This window comes from Oncorhynchus tshawytscha, linkage group LG19 (assembly GCF_018296145.1).
Source record: "Oncorhynchus tshawytscha isolate Ot180627B linkage group LG19, Otsh_v2.0, whole genome shotgun sequence".
Taxonomy (NCBI): Eukaryota; Metazoa; Chordata; class Actinopteri; order Salmoniformes; family Salmonidae; genus Oncorhynchus; species Oncorhynchus tshawytscha.
The window spans coordinates 7,419,503-7,438,244 of NC_056447.1; the positions used below are offsets into that span (position 1 = coordinate 7,419,503).

Here is an 18,742-nt window from a genome sequence, read left to right on the forward strand (position 1 = left end):
AGAAAGTTTTACGTTCCTCGGAGTACACATCACGGACAAACTGAAATGGTCCACCCATGCAGACAGCGTGGTGAAGAAGGCGCAGCAGCCCCTCTTCAACCTCAGGAGGCTGAAGAAATTCGGCTTGTCACCAAAAACACTCACAAACTTTTACAGATGCACAATCAAGAGCATCCTGTCGGGCTGTATCACCGCCTGGTACAGCAACTGCTCCGCCCACAACCGTAAGGCTCTCCAGAGGGTAGTGAGGTCTGCACAACGCATCACCGGGGGCAAACTACCTGCCCTCCAGGACACCTACACCATCCGATGTCACAGACAGACCAAAAAGATCGTCAAGGACAACAACCACCCGAGTCACTGCCTGTTCACCCGTCTATCATCCAGACGGCGAGGTCAGTACAGGTGCATCAAAGCAGGGACCGAAAGACTGAAAAACAGCTATCTCAAGGCTATCAGACTGTTAAACAGCCATCACTAACATTGAGTGGCTGCTGCCAACATACTGACTCATCTCTAGCCACTTTAATAATGAAAAAATGTATGTAATAAATGTATCACTAGCCACTTTAAACAATGCCACATTATATAATGTTTACATACCCTACATTACTCATCTCATATGTATATACTGTACTCTATACCATCTACTGCATCTTGCCTATGCCGTTCGGCCATCGCTCATTCATATATTTTTATGTACATATTCTTATGCATTCCTTTACACTTGTGTGTATAAGGTAGTTGTTGTGAAATTGTTAGGTTAGATTACTTGATAGATATTACTGCACGGTCGAAACTAGAAGCACAAGCATTTCGCTAAACTGGCATTAACATCTGCTAACCATGTGTATGTGACAAATACAATTTGATTTGATTTGAGTTATTGGATATGACACTACAAGCTTGGCACACCTGTATTTGGGGAGTTTCTCCCATTCTTCTCTGCAGATCCTCTCAAGATTGGTCAGGTTGGATGGGGATCACCTCTGGACAGCTATTTTCAGGTCTCTCTAGAGATGTTCAATCAGAATCAAGACCGGGCTCTGGCTGGGCCACTCAAAGACATTCAGAGACTTGTCCCGAAGCCACTCCTGCGTTGTCTTGGCTGTGTGCTTAGGGTCGTTGTCCTGTTGGAAGGTGAACTTTCACCCCAGTATGAGGTCCTGAGTGCTCTGGAGCAGGTTTTCATCAACATCAATGATCTCTCTGTACTTTTCTCCATTCATCTTTCCCTTGATCCTGACTAGTCTCCCAGTCCCTGCTTCTGAAAAGCTTCCCCACTATATGATGCTGCCATCACCATACTTCATCCTAGGGATGGTGTCAGGTTTCCTCCAGATGTGACGCTTGGCATTCAGGCCAAAGAGTTCCATCTTGGTTTCATCAGACCAGAGAATCTTATTTCTCATGGTCTGAGAGTCTTTAGGTGCCCTTTGGCAAATTCCAAGCAGGCTGTCATGTGCCTTTTACTGAGGAGTGGCTTCCATCTGGCCACTCTACCATAAAGGCATGATTGCTGGAGTGCTGCAGAGATGGTCTTCTGGAAGATTCTCCCATCTCCACAGAGGAACTCTGCAGCTCGGGCACTATCTGATGTGTGGAGACATTTCACTGCAGCTAATGTAGAAGGAAAAGCTGTGTACATTTGCAAATATTGTGCCAAATCATATGTGAAGAATGCAACAAAGATGCAGAATTATCTGGCCAAGCCCATAAAGTTTCCTCAGCGCTCACAACAAGCAACCTCTGACAAAAGTCCCTCTACTTCTATTCGAAGTGAAAATTATGAATCAGACAACTTATCGATAACAGTAGCTCATGGTCCTCCTGGAATATATCTATTTTTTGACTCAATGGAGGAACGTAGTCAGAGAAATGCTGATGAATGTCTTGCTTTTGTAACGATCTGGGTGTAGTGGGTGCGAAGTCAGGCGCAGGACACAGAGAGTTCAAGGTAGTGCTCTTTAATGCACACACGACATAGGCCACCCCACGAGACACTGGGCGCTCACAAAAACAAATGCCCCAAACACGGGGACTAAAACAGTCCAGCAAAACCCACGAACAGAAAAAAACACGTTCGTCTCAAACGTGCACAAATGTCACACAAACAATCCCGCACAAAGAACAGGCGGGCCGGCTGGCTAATAAAGCCCAACTCATCACCAAAATACATAACAGGTGCAACCAATAAACAGACAATGAGAGGGAGGAAAGAATCAGTGGCAGCTACTAGGCCTGTGACAACGACCGCCGAGCACCACCCGAACAGGAAGGGGAGCCACCTTCGGTAGGAGTCGTGACAGTACCCCACCCCCCCACCCCGACGCGCGGCTGCAAGCCGGGCGCCGACACCAGCCTCGAGGTGAGGCGCAGGGCGATCCGGATGGAGGCGATGGAAGTTGGAAGTCCCTCAACATTGACGGATCCAAAATGTCCCCCACCGATACCCAGCACCTCTCCTCCGGACCGTACCCCTCCCAGTCCACGAGGTACTGCAGGCCCCTCACCCGGCGTCTCGAGTCCAGAATGGCCCGTATCGTGTACGCCGGGGACCCCTCAATGTCCAGAGGGGGAGGAGGGACCTCCGGCACCTCACCGTCCTGCAGGGGACCAGCTACCACCGGCCTGAATGAAACGAGGGGTTAATACGATAATAGGAAGGGAGTTGATAACACACCTCGTTTATTCTCTTCAGGACTTTGAAGGGCCCTACACACTGCGGCCCCAGCTTCGAGAGCCAGACCCTGTCCCCCGGTACAAACACGGGGGCCTCACTGCGGTGGCGGTCAGCACTCATTTTCTGCCGTCCACTGGCTTGTTGGAGGGATTCCTGGACGGCCTTCCAGGTCTCCTTGGAGCGCTGCACCCATTCCTCCACCGCAGGAGCCTCGGTCTGGCTCGGATGCCATGGTGCCAGGACTGGCTGGTACCCCAACACACACTGAAATGGGGACATGTTAGTAGAGGAGTAGCGTAGTGAGTTCTGGGCCATCTCAGCCCAGGGGATGTATCTCACCCACTCCCCTGGCCGGTCCTGGCAATACGACCGCAGAAACCTACCCACCTCCTGGTTCACTCTCTCCACCTGCCCATTACTCTCGGGATGATAACCGGAGGTCAGGCTGACCGAGACCCCCAGATGCTCCATGAACGCCCTCCATACTTGGGACGTGAACTGGGGACCCCGATCAGAGATGATGTCCTCCGGCACCCCGTAGTCTGTAGGGATACCGGGCAACGGGAGGAGACGGCAGGACTTAGAGAACCGATCCACAATCACCAAAACCGTATTGTTCCCCTGAGACAGGGGGAGATCGGTCAGGAAATCTACGGATAGGTGAGACCATGGCCGTTGTGGAACGGGGAAGGGTTGTAACTTCCCTCTAGGAAGGTGCCTAGGAGCCTTACTCTGGGCGCATACCGAAAAGGAAGAGACATAAACCCTAACGTCCCTAGCCAAGGTGGGCCACCAATACCTCTCCCAGAGGCTCCCCACTGTCCTTGCCACCCTAGGGTGACCCGAGGAGGGTAGGACGTGAGCCCACCGAATCAGTTGGTCCCGGACACCAAGTGGTACGTACTTCCGTACAGCCGGACACTGAGGAGGCGCGGGCTCCGCCCGTAACGCCCGCTCGATGTCGGAGTCCACCTCCCATACCACTGGTGCCATCAGCCTCGAGGTGGAAAGGATGGGAGTAGGCTCGGTGGACCGATCCTTCTTGTCGTAAAGGCGGGACAGTGCGTCAGCCTTTACGTTTTGGGAGCCCGGTCTATATGATAATGTAAAACGGAATCGGGTGAAGAACATGGCCCACCTTGCCTGACGTGGGTTCAGTCTCCTAGCTGCCCGAATATACTCCAGATTCTGGTGGTCGGTCCAGATGAGAAAGGGGTGCTTAGCCCCCTCAAGCCAGTGTCTCCACACCTTCAGAGCCCTGACCACCGCTACAACTCCCGGTCCCCCACATCATAGTTACGCTCCTCTGGACTGAGCTTCCTCGAAAAGAAAGTGCAGGGGCGGAGTTTTGGTGGCGTACCCGACCTCAGCCTCGGACGCGTCAACCACCACTATAAATGCTAGAGACAGGTCCGGGTGCGCCAACACGGGTGCATCCATGAACAGCGCCCTCAACCTGTTGAAAGCTCTGTCCGCCTCTGCTGACCACCGCAAACGCACCGGGTCCCCCTTCAGCAGTGAGGTACCTGCTACCTGGCCAAAACCCCGGATAAACCTCGGTAGTAGTTGGCAAAACCCAAAAACCGCTGCACCTCCTTTAGCGTGGTCAGAGTCGGCCAATTACGCACGGCCTTAATGCGGTCACATTCCATCACCACCCCCGAGGTGGAAATGCGATAACCCAGGAAGGAGACGGCTCGTTTGGAGAACACACATTTCTCAGCCTTGACTATAGGTCATGCTCCAGCCGTCTATCAAGCACCTTGCGTACGAGAGACACATGCGCGGCGTGGGTGGCTGAGTAGATCAGAATATCATCGATATAATCAACCACTCCCTGCCCTTGCAGGTCCCTGAGAATCTCGTCTACAAAGGATTGAAAGACAGCTGGAGCATTCTTTAACCCATATGGCATGAAGAGGCACACATAGTGGCCCGATGTGGTACTAAATGCGGTTTTCCACTCGTCTCCCTCCCGAATACGCACCAGACTTTACGCGCTCCTGAGATCCAGTTTTGTGAAGAACTGTGCTCCATGAAATGATTCCACCACCGTAGCGATGAGAGGTAGTGGGTAACTAAACCCCACTGCGATGGCATTTAGACCTCTATAATCAATACACGGACGCAAACCTCCCTCCTTTTTCTTCACAAAAAAGAAACTCGAGGAGACGGGTGAGATGGAGGGCCGAATGTACCCCTGTCCCAGAGACTCCGTGGCATACTGTATAGTGCAGTACTGGTCAATAGGGGGCTATTTGGGACGTAGACAGAAGCACTGTTTGAGTGTTTGGTGAAGGAAGGAGATGATTGTTCTACTGAAGTAAGCCAGATGTCACACCTGCTGTTTCTCTGTCAGCTTCCCTCTTTAGTTCTCATTCTCCTCTTGCATTCTTCCCTGAAGAAATGGAAGAAGAAAAAGACGTGTTTGGATTCAATGAGTGGTATTCTCAGGCAAAGGGTAAATTACATTTTGATATGGCAGCAATGAAATTCCTTTGTCGCAGCATATGAACTGCTTTCTATTCTCCTGTGATTGGTTTGTGTTTCATGTTGTTTTGGAGAACCTGCTTTTCCAGTTTAGTGACAAATTCATACCTACTAAAAAGTACGCTAAACATCTGCATCCCCTTAACAAACCAGTGTTGCCCGCTAGGTTTGTCCTATGGTGGTCTTTTTTTTAACCAGGCAAGTCAGTTAAGAACAAATTCTTATTTTCAATGACAGCCTAGGAACAGTGCCTGTTCAGGGACAGAACAACAGATATGTACCTTGCCAGCTCAGGGGTTTGAACTTGCAACCTTCCGGTTACTAGTCCAATGCTCTAACCACTAGGCTACCAACCTCTATTGAGATCTGACCTACCTTTTCCTCCCTTCCCCTTCGGCCTGGAGGAGCAGGGCTTGGTCACCTAGATGGTGGCCTAACTTGAACTAACTCTAACTTGAACAGGTCTTTCTTCAGGGTTCCTGACCGGCTCTTGGTGCCGGTGTTTGTGTCACACTCTCCCCAGTTGGTGAACCTGTACTTGCAGTCAGCTAGACTACTTGGTCGTATTCTTGCTGGGCAGAAATCTCAGAGATCAATTAGTAAACTCTGATTTACCACCCCAAGATATCCCTGCACAACGTCTATTTGCGTCTCAATGGCACTTATAAATGTAGATCCTTCAAACACCCACAAACAGGGAAACAGATCCCAATCAAAAGTGTTATCACTTGCTCCACTAGGGCAGGTATATATCTTATATCTTGTCCTTGTGGTAAAAAATTATGTGGGTAAAACAAAGCGCAAATTAAAAGTACGAATCTCTGAGCATCGTAGCACCATTACGTGGGAAAACTCAACTTACTCAGTTGAAGCCCACTTTTTGGAAGCAAACCACTCGATTTTGTCTCTACGTTATATTGGCATCGAATATGTCACCCTCCCTAGGAGAGGGGGTGACCCCGATAATTTACTGTTAAAACGAGAGGCTGCCTGGATCTTTAATTTAAAGACCCTCTTCGGTCTCAACGTAGACTTTGATCTGAAACCATTCTTGCGATTCTTGTGATTTTGATATTGTAAATGTTTGTAGACTTATGTAGCCAAGTTGTATCTATGATCGTACACTGTCCATTTATGTTTTTGTATGCTATTTTAATATATGAGAATTAACCAATGATATCAGGCCACACCCGGCCATGATTACAGACACGTGTGTGTCTTTTGACACTATATAAACAAGTCAGTGTTTGTCATAATACCCTGATGAAGACAGCTTGTCTGTCGAAATGTTGGACATTACATTTTTGCATCTGAGCTCCTAGAGTGTGCGGCTCTCCTTTATTTTCAAGTGTTCAACTCTGCTAGCCAGCACCTGGGCTAAATAGGTGTGCGTTTATTTCACCTCTAGCTAGAAAGAAATACCATGTATTTAATCAAAAATACCCCCAAAAAAAAAAAACAGTTATTTGAATTCCATTATGATTAGAGCCCAGAGTTTTTCCTGACCCGATGAGACCTGACCAGTGATCACGAAAAAACTATGGGAAACTCCCCAAATACAGGTGTGCCAAGCTTGCAGCGTCATACCCAAGAAGAGTCCAGGCTGTAATTGCTGCCAAAGGTGCTTCAACAAAGTACTGAGTGAAGTGTCTGAAAACATATAAATGTGGTATTTCCATTTGTTTTGTTTTATACATTTGCAAAAATGTCTGCAAAGCTATTTTTTTTCAATCCATTTTAGAATAAGGCTGTAATGTCACAAAATGTGGGAAAAGTCAAGGGGTCTGAATACTTTCCGAATGCACATGCCAGGACCACAGTTTATTTCCAACATTTGCACTATTACCGCCAAAGGCCTTCTTCCAGTTGCAAGGGATATTGCATTGTTTGGTGGTGTGCTTGCTGCAGGTTGCCTCACAGAACCCATCCCCAAAGTCACCAGCGTTGGGAACACATTTGACAAAGCACTTCTCAGGGCACTCTGCTTGCCCCCTCTTTGGCTTTCTGACCTGTGGCCACCCAAAGATGGCAGACATTTGTCGTGACAAAACATAACATAGGTAAAGAACATGGGCTTTTTCAAATGGATGTACAGTTGAAGTCGGAAGTTTACATAGAATTAGGTCGGAGTCATTAAAACTTGTTTTTCAACCACTCCACAAATTTCTTGCTAACAAACTATAGTTTTGGCAAACTACTTTGTGCATGACACAAGTAATTTTATAACAATTGTTTACAGACAGATTATTTCACTTATAATTAACTATATCACAATTCCAGTGGGACAGAAGTTTACATACACAAAGTTGACTGTGCCTTTAAACAGCTTGGAAAATTCCAGAAAATGATGTCATGGCTTTAGAAGCTTCATCATTTGGCATCATTTGAGTCTGTGTACCTGTTGATGTATTTCAAGGCCTACCTTCAAACTCAGTGCCTCTTTGCATGACATCATGGGAAAATCAAAAGAAATCAGCCAAGACCTCAGAAGAAAAATTGTAGACCTCCACAAGACTGGTTCATCCTTGGGAGCAATTTCCAAATTCCTGAAGGTACCACGTTCATCTGTACAAACAATAGATTGCAAGTATAAACACCATGGGACCATGAGGCCGTCATACCGCTCAGGAAGAAGGCACGTTCTGTCTCCTAGAGATGAACGTACTTTGATGCGGAAAGTGCAAATCAATCCCAGAACAACAGCAAAGAACCGTGTGAAGATTCTGGAGGAAACAGGTACAAAAGTATCTATTTCCACAGTAAACTGAGTCCTATCTCGACATAACCTGAAAGGCCGCTCAGCAAGGAAGAAGCCACTGCTCCAAAACTGCCATAAAAAAGCCAGACTACAGTTTGCAACTGCACATGGGGACAAAGATTGTACTTTTTGGGGAAATGTCCTCTGGGTTGATGAAACAAAATAGAACTGTTTGGCCATAATAACCATCGTTATGTTTGGAGGAAAAAGGGGGAGGCTTGCAAGCCGAAGAACACCATCCCAACCGTGAAGCACGGGGGTGGCAGCATCATGTTGTGGGGGTGCTTTGCTGCAGGAGGGACTGGTGCACTTCACAAAATAGATATCATCATGAGGTAGGAAAATGATGTAGATACAGTGCCTTGCGAAAGTATTCGCCCCCCTTGAACTTTACGACCTTTTGCCACATTTCAGGCTTCAAACATAAAGATATAAAACTGTATTTTTTTGTGAAGAAACAACAACAAGTGGGACACAATCATGAAGTGGAACGACATTTATTGGATATTTCAAACTTTTTTAACAAATCAAAAACTGAAAAATTGGGCGTGCAAAATTATTCAGCCCCTTTACTTTCAGTGCAGCAAACTCTCTCCAGAAGTTCAGTGAGGATCTCTGAATGATCCAATGTTGACCTAAATGACTAATGATGATAAATACAATCCACCTGTGTGTAATCAAGTCTCCGTATAAATGCACCTGCACTGTGATAGTCTCAGAGGTCCGTTAAAAGCGCAGAGAGCATCATGAAGAACAAGGAACACACCAGGCAGGTCCGAGATACTGTTGTGAAGAAGTTTAAAGCCGGATTTGGATACAAAAAGATTTCCCAAGCTTTAAACATCCCAAGGAGCACTGTGCAAGCGATAATATTGAAATGGAAGGAGTATCAGACCACTGCAAATCTACCAAGACCTGGCCGTCCCTCTAAACTTTCAGCTCATACAAGGAGAAGACTGATCAGAGATGCAGCCAAGAGGCCCATGATCACTCTGGATGAACTGCAGAGATCTACAGCTGAGGTGGGAGACTCTGTCCATAGGACAACAATCAGTCGTATATTGCACAAATCTGGCCTTTATGGAAGAGTGGCAAGAAGAAAGCCATTTCTTAAAGATATCCATAAAAAGTGTCATTTAAAGTTTGTCACAAGCCACCTGGGAGACACACCAAACATGTGGAAGAAGGTGCTCTGGTCAGATGAAACCAAAATTGAACTTTTTGGCAACAATGCAAAACGTTCTGTTTGGCGTAAAAGCAACACAGCTCATCACCCTGAACACACCATCCCCACTGTCAAACATGGTGGTGGCAGCATCATGGTTTGGGCCTGCTTTTCTTCAGCAGGGACAGGGAAGATGGTTAAAATTGATGGGAAGATGGATGGAGCCAAATACAGGACCATTCTGGAAGAAAACCTGATGGAGTCTGCAAAAGACCTGAGACTGGGACGGAGATTTGTCTTCCAACAAGACAATGTTCCAAAACATAAAGCAAATTCTACAATGGAATGGTTCAAAAATAAACATATCCAAGTGTTAGAATGGCCAAGTCAAAGTCCAGACCTGAATCCAATCAAGAATCTGTGGAAAGAACTGAAAACTGCTGTTCACAAATGCTCTCCATCCAACCTCACTGAGCTCGAGCTGTTTTGCAAGGAGGAATGGGAAAAAATGTCAGTCTCTCGATGTGCAAAACTGATAGAGACATACCCCAAGCGACTTACAGCTGTAATCGCAGCAAAAGGTGGCGCTACAAAGTATTAACTTAAGGGGGCTGAATAATTTTGCACGCCCAATTTTTCAGTTTTTGATTTGTTAAAAAAGTTTGAAATATCCAATAAATGTCTTTCCACTTCATGATTGTGTCCCACTTGTTGTTGATTCTTCACAAAAAAATATAGTTTTATATCTTTATGTTTGAAGCCTGAAATGTGGCAAAAGGTCGCAAAGTTCAAGGGGGCCGAATACTTTCGCAAGGCACTGTATATTGAAGCAACATCTTAAAACAACAGTCAGGAAGTTAAACCTTGGTCGTAAATGGGTCTTCCAAATGGACAATGACCACAAGCATACTTTCAAAGTTGTGGCAAAATGGCTTAAGGACAACAAAGTCAAGATATTGGAGTGGCCATCACGAAGCCCTGACCTCAATCCTATAGAAAATTTGTGGGCAAAATTGAAAAAGTGTGAGTGAGCAAGGAGGCCTACAAACCTGACTCAGTTACACCAGCTCTGTCAGGAGGAATGGGCCAAAATTCACCCAACTTATTGTGGAAGCTTGTGGAAGGCTACCCGAAATGTTTGACCCAAGTTAAACAATTCAAAGGCAATGCTACCAAATACTAATTGAGTGTATGTAAACTTCTGACCCACAGGGAATGTGATGAAAGAACAACTGAGTTTAAATGTATTTGGCAAAGGTGTATGTAAACTTCATACTTCAACTGTATTTAGTTAAATCTGAAATACTGTACACAATGTAGTTTTATCACGTCTCACCTTTTTTTGTCACCATGTTTGTGTCCTGTCTCTACTGTGACCACCAAGACCACAAGCAGCACAAGTGTCATTGAGAACATTCCTCGCATTCTGTGGAGAGAAAATGTAATATCATTATCAACATTTGACTAGAAAGTATATGAGCCACTGGGCTAAAAAAGATGATCAAAAACCATGATGGTTCCATCTATGCAAGGGCGTCAATTGGGTATGGCAGTTACCATATCCCAGATCAGGTATTCCCAAAACTGGGGTACGCGCAATGCCGTCGGACGTACACCAAATAAAAATGTGTTTGTTTTTTTAATTCACATTTTCAAATAGTCCATTTATAATTTCCAATGCGGCTTCCGGGTTGGATGTGCGTTATGTCAAGAAGCAGTGCGGCTAGTAAAATAAAATAAATAAATCAGCTACACAACAAATGGCCGTTGTGTTCGATAGTCCTTCTTTATATCCCAAAAAAGTCAGTTTAGTTGGCGCGTTTGATTCAGTAATCCCCCCGTTCCACTAGTTCAACATACATACAAAGGAATCCCAAAAGTTACCAATAAACTTCGTCCAAACAAGTCACACAACGTTTCTAATCAATCCTCAGGTACCCTAGTATGTAAATAAACAAAAGGTTTAAGACGGAGAATAATGTGTTCAATACCAGAGATAAAAAACGAGGTGCTCGCCCTCATCCACGCAAGACTACAGTCAAAATGATTGCCACCTTGAAAAACTACAAATTCTAGCTAATTTTAAAAAAACAAGCCTAAAACCCTTTCTAAAGACTGTTGACCTCTAGTGGAAGCCATAGGAACTGCAATCTGGGAGGATTTCGTTTGAATTTCCCATAGACAAGCATTTTCAATGGGTGGTGACCTCCCCAAAATATATTCTGGATGGATTCTCCTCGGGCTTTTGCCTGCCATATCAGTTCTGTTATACTCACAGACATTATTTTAACAGTTTTAGAAACGTCAGAGTGTTTCCTATCCAATACTACCAATACAACCAATACTACTATACAATACTACTATTATATGCATATCCTAGCTTCTGGCCCTGAGTAACAGGCAGTTTACTTTGGGCACGTCAGTCATCCGAACTTCCGAATACTGCCCCCTAGCCTTAAGAAGTTTTTAAGCTGTCAGGAAAAGTACTCGGATCTGCAGACACTCCGTTCATTTTACTTGGCCGCCCTGTTTTAACAGCGTCTCTCTGAGCCATCATAATATACTGGCTTATGTTGTAAAATATTGAATGTGCTTAAGTTACATCTTAAATCTGTCAAACATCTGCAATGTAGCCATTGATCCTATTGTGTTTCCATCATATTAAAGCAATATTAATCCTATGTAATCTTTTCAAGCCAGAGTATGAACTTTTCACAAAAATATACAGAGATCCCTAGGCTATAGCTTGTGATTGGATGGTTTGGGTGGTTGCTTGTGAATGATCATATCTTAGCAGGTCTAACCAGCGTTGGACTAGTATCCGAAAGGTTGCAAGATCGAATTCCCGAGCTGACAAGGTAAAAATTTGTTGTTCTGCCTCTGAACAAGGCAGTTAACCCACTGTTCCTAGGCCGTCATTGAAAATAAGAATTTGTTCTTAACTGACTTGCTAGTTAAATAAAAAACAGGTATTCATCAGTGGAGGCTGCTGAGGGGAGGACGGCTCATAATAATGTCTGGAAGGGAATGTATTTGACACTATTCTGCTCCAGCCATTACCACGAGCCCGTGCCACCAACATCATGTGGTATTCCTGTCCTACTACTGTCTTCCCTTCCAAGAACAATACATCTGTTTCTGGGTTCCTTCGCAGCATCGCTTAATCAGACCATGAAATCAAGAACAATGCCCAGTGACACATTCCAAGCCTTTCCTGAAAGTTGGCTGCAGTCCTTTTCTACTGCTCCAAAACAGCAGCAAGTCATGAAAGCAGGGTCGCATTCCTTGTATCGCTATCAGTTACTGCACCTCAATACAGAGCACTGTATTTACTATCACAAACTGTGTTCTCAGTCAGTACACAGCCAACTCTACTTCGCAGTTACTCTGCAATTAACGAACTGTTCTTAGTTTTAGTCGGTGGTTTAGTTTTAGCCTATGAACATGTTAACTTACTGATATCTCATCTCTTTTTTTAAATGTTTACATGGAAAACCACGCAACTACACATATACACCACATACTGACATTTTCATGTTGACAGTTTAGGGATGATGAAAGTTGGCTAATGGAGTCTTACGTTGCTCTCATCCAATCATAGTATTTTGTCTGGTTAACCTTTGTTCCACTGAGTCAACTGAACGCCTTCAAGCCTTCTGCCATTACTGGATGAGAGCTCAATCAACAAGTATATCCCCTTACTATGTGGGCCAAGGGCATCCCCCCTTGAATACATTAAATGTGTCAATAACCTATACAGTGCCTTGCGAAAGTATTCGGCCCCCTTGAACTTTGCGACCCTTTGCCACATTTCAGGCTTCAAACATAAAGATATAAAACTGTATTTTTTTGTGAAGAATCAACAACAAGTGGGACACAATCATGAAGTGGAACGACATTTATTGGATATTTCAAACTTTTTTAACAAATCAAAAACTGAAAAATTGGGCGTGCAAAATTATTCAGCCCCCTTAAGTTAATACTTTGTAGCGCCACCTTTTGCTGCGATTACAGCTGTAAGTCGCTTGGGGTATGTCTCTATCAGTTTTGCACATCAAGAGATTGACATTTTTTCCCATTCCTCCTTGCAAAACAGCTCGAACTCAGTGAGGTTGGATGGAGAGCATTTGTGAACAGCAGTTTTCAGTTCTTTCCACAGATTCTCGATTGGATTCAGGTCTGGACTTTGACTTGGCCATTCTAACACCTGGATATGTTTATTTTTGAACCATTCCATTGTAGATTTTGCTTTATGTTTTGGATCATTGTCTTGTTGGAAGACAAATCTCCGTCCCTGTCTCAGGTCTTTTGCAGACTCCATCAGGTTTTCTTCCAGAATGGTCCTGTATTTGGCTCCATCCATCTTCCCATCAATTTTAACCATCTTCCCTGTCCCTGCTGAAGAAAAGCAGGCCCAAACCATGATGCTGCCACCACCATGTTTGACAGTGGGGATGGTGTGTTCAGGGTGATGAGTTGTGTTGCTTTTACGCCAAACATAACATTTTGCATTGTTGCCAAAAAGTTCCATTTTGGTTTCATCTGACCAGAGCACCTTCTTCCACATGTTTGGTGTGTCTCCCAGGTGGCTTGTGGCAAACTTTAAACGACACTTTTTATGGATATCTTTAAGAAATGGCTTTCTTCTTGCCACTCTTCCATAAAGGCCAGATTTGTGCAATATACGACTGATTGTTGTCCTATGGACAGAGTCTCCCACCTCAGCTGTAGATCTCTGCAGTTCATCCAGAGTGATCATGGGCCTCTTGGCTGCATCTCTGATCAGTCTTCTCCTTGTATGAGCTGAAAGTTTAGAGGGACGGCCAGGTCTTGGTAGATTTGCAGTGGTCTGATACTCCTTCCATTTCAATATTATCGCTTGCACAGTGCTCCTTGGGATGTTTAAAGCTTGGGAAATCTTTTTGTATCCAAATCCGGCTTTAAACTTCTTCACAACAGTATCTCGGACCTGCCTGGTGTATTCCTTGTTCTTCATGATGCTCTCTGCACTTTTAACGGACCTCTGAGACTATCACAGTGCAGGTGCATTTATACGGAGACTTGATTACACACAAGTGGATTGTATTTATCATCATTAGTCATTTAGGTCAACATTGGATCATTCAGAGATCCTCACTGAACTTCTGGAGAGAGTTTGCTGCACCGAAAGTAAAGGGGCTGAATAATTTTGCACGCCCAATTTTTCAGTTTTTGATTTGTTAAAAAACTTTGAAATATCCAATAAATGTCGTTCCACAAAATGATTGTGTCCCACTTGTTGTTGATTCTTCACAAAAAATACAGTTTTATATCTTTATGTTTGAAGCCTGAAATGTGGCAAAAGGTCGCAAAGTTCAAGGGGGCCGAATACTTTCGCAAGGCACTGTATATCTCTCCCTCTCTCTCCCTCATCCCTCTATCATTGGCCTGAAAAATTACAGACTCCTTCAGTTTCAAGAGAAAGGCCTCCATTAAATGAGTCCGTTCTTTCACACGTCATCCGGCCGTGCAAATCCTGCTCGTCTCCCGGCCCTAAATGTGGAGGGCTTCTCCATACCGGGCATTTTGTATAAACAGAACAGTCTCTCAGCAGGATCTCTTTCCCTCTCTGTGCTCCAGCTATGTGGTGGAGTAGGCCAACTTCTTGCCTGTTTCCATTTCTCTCAAAAGCCCTAACACAGATCCCATACCATGTCTTAGGAGCAAGGCCTCTCTGTGGTCAAGCTGAATGTAAACCTATTTGCATAAGAAGTCAATCAAGTCTTAAGATGAAGAAAAGAAGCATGATGCTCCCTTAGGTAGATGCGAAGGCAGTATATTTTGAGAACTTCCTCATGAACCGGAGAGTTCACTTTCCCAAGAGGCAAACTTCATGAAAACCATTTAAAGATTATTTTGAACGCAGATCTGTAGTGGATCTCTAGCACGAAATGATCATGTCAACCAAACACTGTGTAAACAATGTGAATGAAGTTTTTACAAAGACATGACTTTATAACCATGGAACCAATATGTGTAGGCATACTGAACAAATAGACAACATGATTTACGGACACTCACTCTTTCACAACATTGTGCAAACAATGAGTTAGGCATGGTAACTTCCTACAGGGTAAGGGAAATCCCAACATTCTGATGGTTTTAATGGGAGAGCAAAAACATTTAGAAACCACACTGTCTGATGATTGTCCATTATGATTGATTAGAAGCCACTTTTTTATTCAATTAATTTAACTTATTCTGTACATAATGTTGCTGCTACCTTCTCTTATAACTTCTGGACATCAGAACAACGATTACTCACCACGAATTGGCAGCAGCTTTTTTTTCCTTTAACGAGTCCGACGAGCCCGACGTGAAGGACATACTGCTTTCCCGGGGACAGAACCAAATCCCTGTTATTTGTGTGAAGAGAAGACAAGAAAAATAGGACATAGGTCGGGCTGCCTTCTGAGAATTCATAGGCAATCGAATAAACCCCCGCCGCCTTCCGTTCCACTAGCTAACATGCAATCATTGGAAAATAAAATTGATGACCTATGAGGAAGATTAAACTACCAACGGGACATTAAAAACTGTAATATCTTCTGCTTCACAGTTGTGGCTGAACGACGACATTATCAACATACAGCTGGCAGGTTATACGCTGTATCGGCAGGATAGAACAGCGACAAGTCTAAATCTCTTCGGGTACTCATTGACTCTAGGGCCGATGAGAGTTTTTTCAACGCTACCCTGGCTTCCGAGCTGAACATCCCCACTCAGCCCCTCTCCACTGCCATGGATGTTAGAGCGCTGGACGGGCATTCTATAGGCCGGGTTACTCATATTACCACTCCCATCAACCTACATGTGTTAGGGAATCACAGCGAGACTACTGAATTCCTGCTCATCAAGTCCCCTCAAATTCCCATGGTATTGGGATTCTCCTGGCTCCAGAGACACAATCCCCTCATCAACTGATCTATTGGTGCCATCATGGGCTGTCCGTTCTGCCACACCCAGTATCTGAAGTCAGCATAACCTTTCCCAGGACTTCTTCCTGGGGGCTCAGAAGGTGCCCCGGACCTCTCTGCCATTCCCGCGGAGTACCAGGACTTTCAGGAGGTATTCAACAAGGCCCGGGCCACTTCACTTCTGCCGCACCAACCATATGACTGCGGGATTGACCTTCTCCTTAGCACCACTCTGCCCCGGGTTGACTGTATTCTCTGTCGGGACCGGAGACCAAGACTATGGACAACAACATTGGGGAATCCCTAGCTGCAGGATTTATATGTCCTTCGTCCTCTCCCGCCGACGCAGGGTTCCTCTTTGTGGAGAAGGAGAACAAGACCCTGCACCCATGCATCGACTACTGGGGACTCAATGACATAACGGTGAAGAACCGCTACCCGCTACCACTCATCTCCTCGGCCTTAGAGCCGCTCCAGGGGGCCACCGTGTTTTCCAAGCTGGATCTACGGAACGCCTACCACCTGGTGTGGACAAGGGAGGGGGATGAGTGGAAGACTACCTACAACACGGCCTACGGCCACTACGAGTATATGGTCATGCCATTTGGCCTCACCAACGCGACTGCTGTGTTCCAGGCTCTGATAAATTATGTTCTCCGTGACATGTTGAACTGGTTCGTCTTCGTCTACATTGATGACATCCTCGTCTTCTCCCGCTCCCCCCAAGAACATGTGCTCCACATCTGACAGGTTCTTCAACGCCTCCTGGAGAACCAACTGTTTGTTAAGATGGAGAAGTGTGAGTTCCATCGCTCCACCATCCCCCTTCTGGGGTACATCATCCCTGCTGGGAGTGTCCAGATGGATCCCAGGAAAGTGAGTGCATTTGTGGATTGGCCCCAGCCATCGTCCAGGGTGCAGCTGCAACGTTTCCTGGGGTTCGCCAACTTCTATCGCCACTTCATCCGGGGTTACAGCACACTGGCTTCCCCTCTGTCAGCATTCACTTCTCCCAAGGTTCCGTTCACGTGGTCTCTTGGTGCTGACCGGGCGTTCCGGGACCTCAAACACCGCTTCACCACTGCTCACATCCTGGTTCATCCTGACCCTTCCCGTCAGTTCATGGTGGAGGCCGACACGTCAGATGTAGGAGTGCGCATTCTTCTCTCATCGCCTCAATGCTACGGAGAAAAACTACAATGTGGGAAATCGTGAGTTTCTCGAAGTGAAGATGGCGTTGGAGGAATGGAGGCACTGGCTGGAAGGGGCAGAACATCCGTTTATCGTATGGACCGACCACAAAAATAAGTAGTATCTCCGGCACCGCCAAACACCTCAACTCCTGGCAAGCTAGTTGGGCCCTGCTGTTCACACGGTTCAACTTCTCCCACTCACATCGGCCGGGATCCAAGAATGTCAAGCCGGATGCACTGTCTCCCCATTTTAGCCCCATGGCTATTACCCCGGAACCCGAGACCATCCTTCCCACCTCGTACCTGCCAACGGCACTCAGCTGGGGTATAGGGAAACAGGTCCGGGATGCACAGCATTCACAGCCGAACCCCAGGCGGGAGTCCAGATAACCGGATGTTCGTGCCTGACGTGGTCTGCTCCGCAGTCCTGTCGTGGGCCCATTCCTCCAGACTGGACATCCTGACTGGGGTGGATCGGTTTTCCAAAGCCGCCCACTTCATTCTTCTCTACAAACTACCCTCTGCCAAGGAGACGGCCCAGATCATGGTGCAGCACGTCTTCCGGATCCATGGACTGCCGGTCAACCGGGGCCCTTAGTTCTCATCTCGGTTCTGGAAGGCGTTCAGCACCCTCATTGGGTCATCAGCCAGCCTGTCCTCTGGATTCCACCCCTAGTCCAACGGCCAGTCGGAGCGAGCCAACCAGGATCGGGGGACTACTCTGCGCTGCCTTGTCTCCGCAAAGCCCACCTCCTGGAGCCAGCAGCTGGTGTGGGTCGAATACGCCCACAACACCCTTCTCTGCACTACCAAGGGCCTATCTTCTTTTGAGTGTTCACAGGGGTAACAGCACCTGCTCTTTCCTGAGCAGGAGGAAGAGGTTGGCATTCCTTCTGTCCAGATGTTTGTCTGCCTCTGTCATCGTACCTGGAGGAGAGCCCAGTCGGCCCTCCTCAAGACCACCTCCAGGTATCGACGACAAGCGGATCCCCACCTGACCCCGGCATCGTATCGGGCAGAAGGTATGGCTTTCCACCCGGGATCTGCCCATCTGGGTGGAATCCCGCAAGCTGTCCCCGCGGATTATTGGCCCATTCCCCATTGACAAAATTATTAGCCTCTCTGCTGTTCGTCTTCTGTTGCCCCGTACCCTTCGTAAACATCCCAACTTTCATGTGTCCAGAGTTAAACCCATGTCTCACAGCCCCTTCCCGTCCTGTACCTTTGGCCACCTCTGGATTGCCAATCTTTGCCTGACCCAACCGTGAGCCTGGTACTGGCCAATACAATCCCCAGACCTGAACCCAATTGAGATGGTTTGGGATGAGTTGGACCGCAGTGAAGGAAAAGCAACCAACAAGTACTCAACATATGTGGGAACTCCTTCAAGACTGTTGGAAAACATTCCTTATGAAGCTGGATGAGAGAATGCAAAGTGTGCAAAGCTGTCATCAAGAAAAAGGGTGGCTACTTTGAAGAATCGAACATTAGATTTTG

General features: G+C 46.1%; 1 protein-coding gene across 1 annotated transcript; it reads right to left on the minus strand.

Moving 5' to 3' along the window:
- Nucleotides 1-5,590: 5,590 nt before the first annotated feature.
- On the minus strand, nucleotides 5,591-10,521 carry mdkb (midkine b). The gene is made up of 3 exons (XM_024380390.1): nucleotides 10,433-10,521; nucleotides 7,020-7,177; nucleotides 5,591-5,721 (listed from the first exon to the last, which is right to left on the minus strand). Exons 1-3 carry the CDS (start codon nucleotides 10,519-10,521, stop codon nucleotides 5,591-5,593), a joined length of 378 nt encoding a protein of 125 aa, XP_024236158.1.
- Between the last annotated feature and the right edge of the window lie 8,221 nt (nucleotides 10,522-18,742).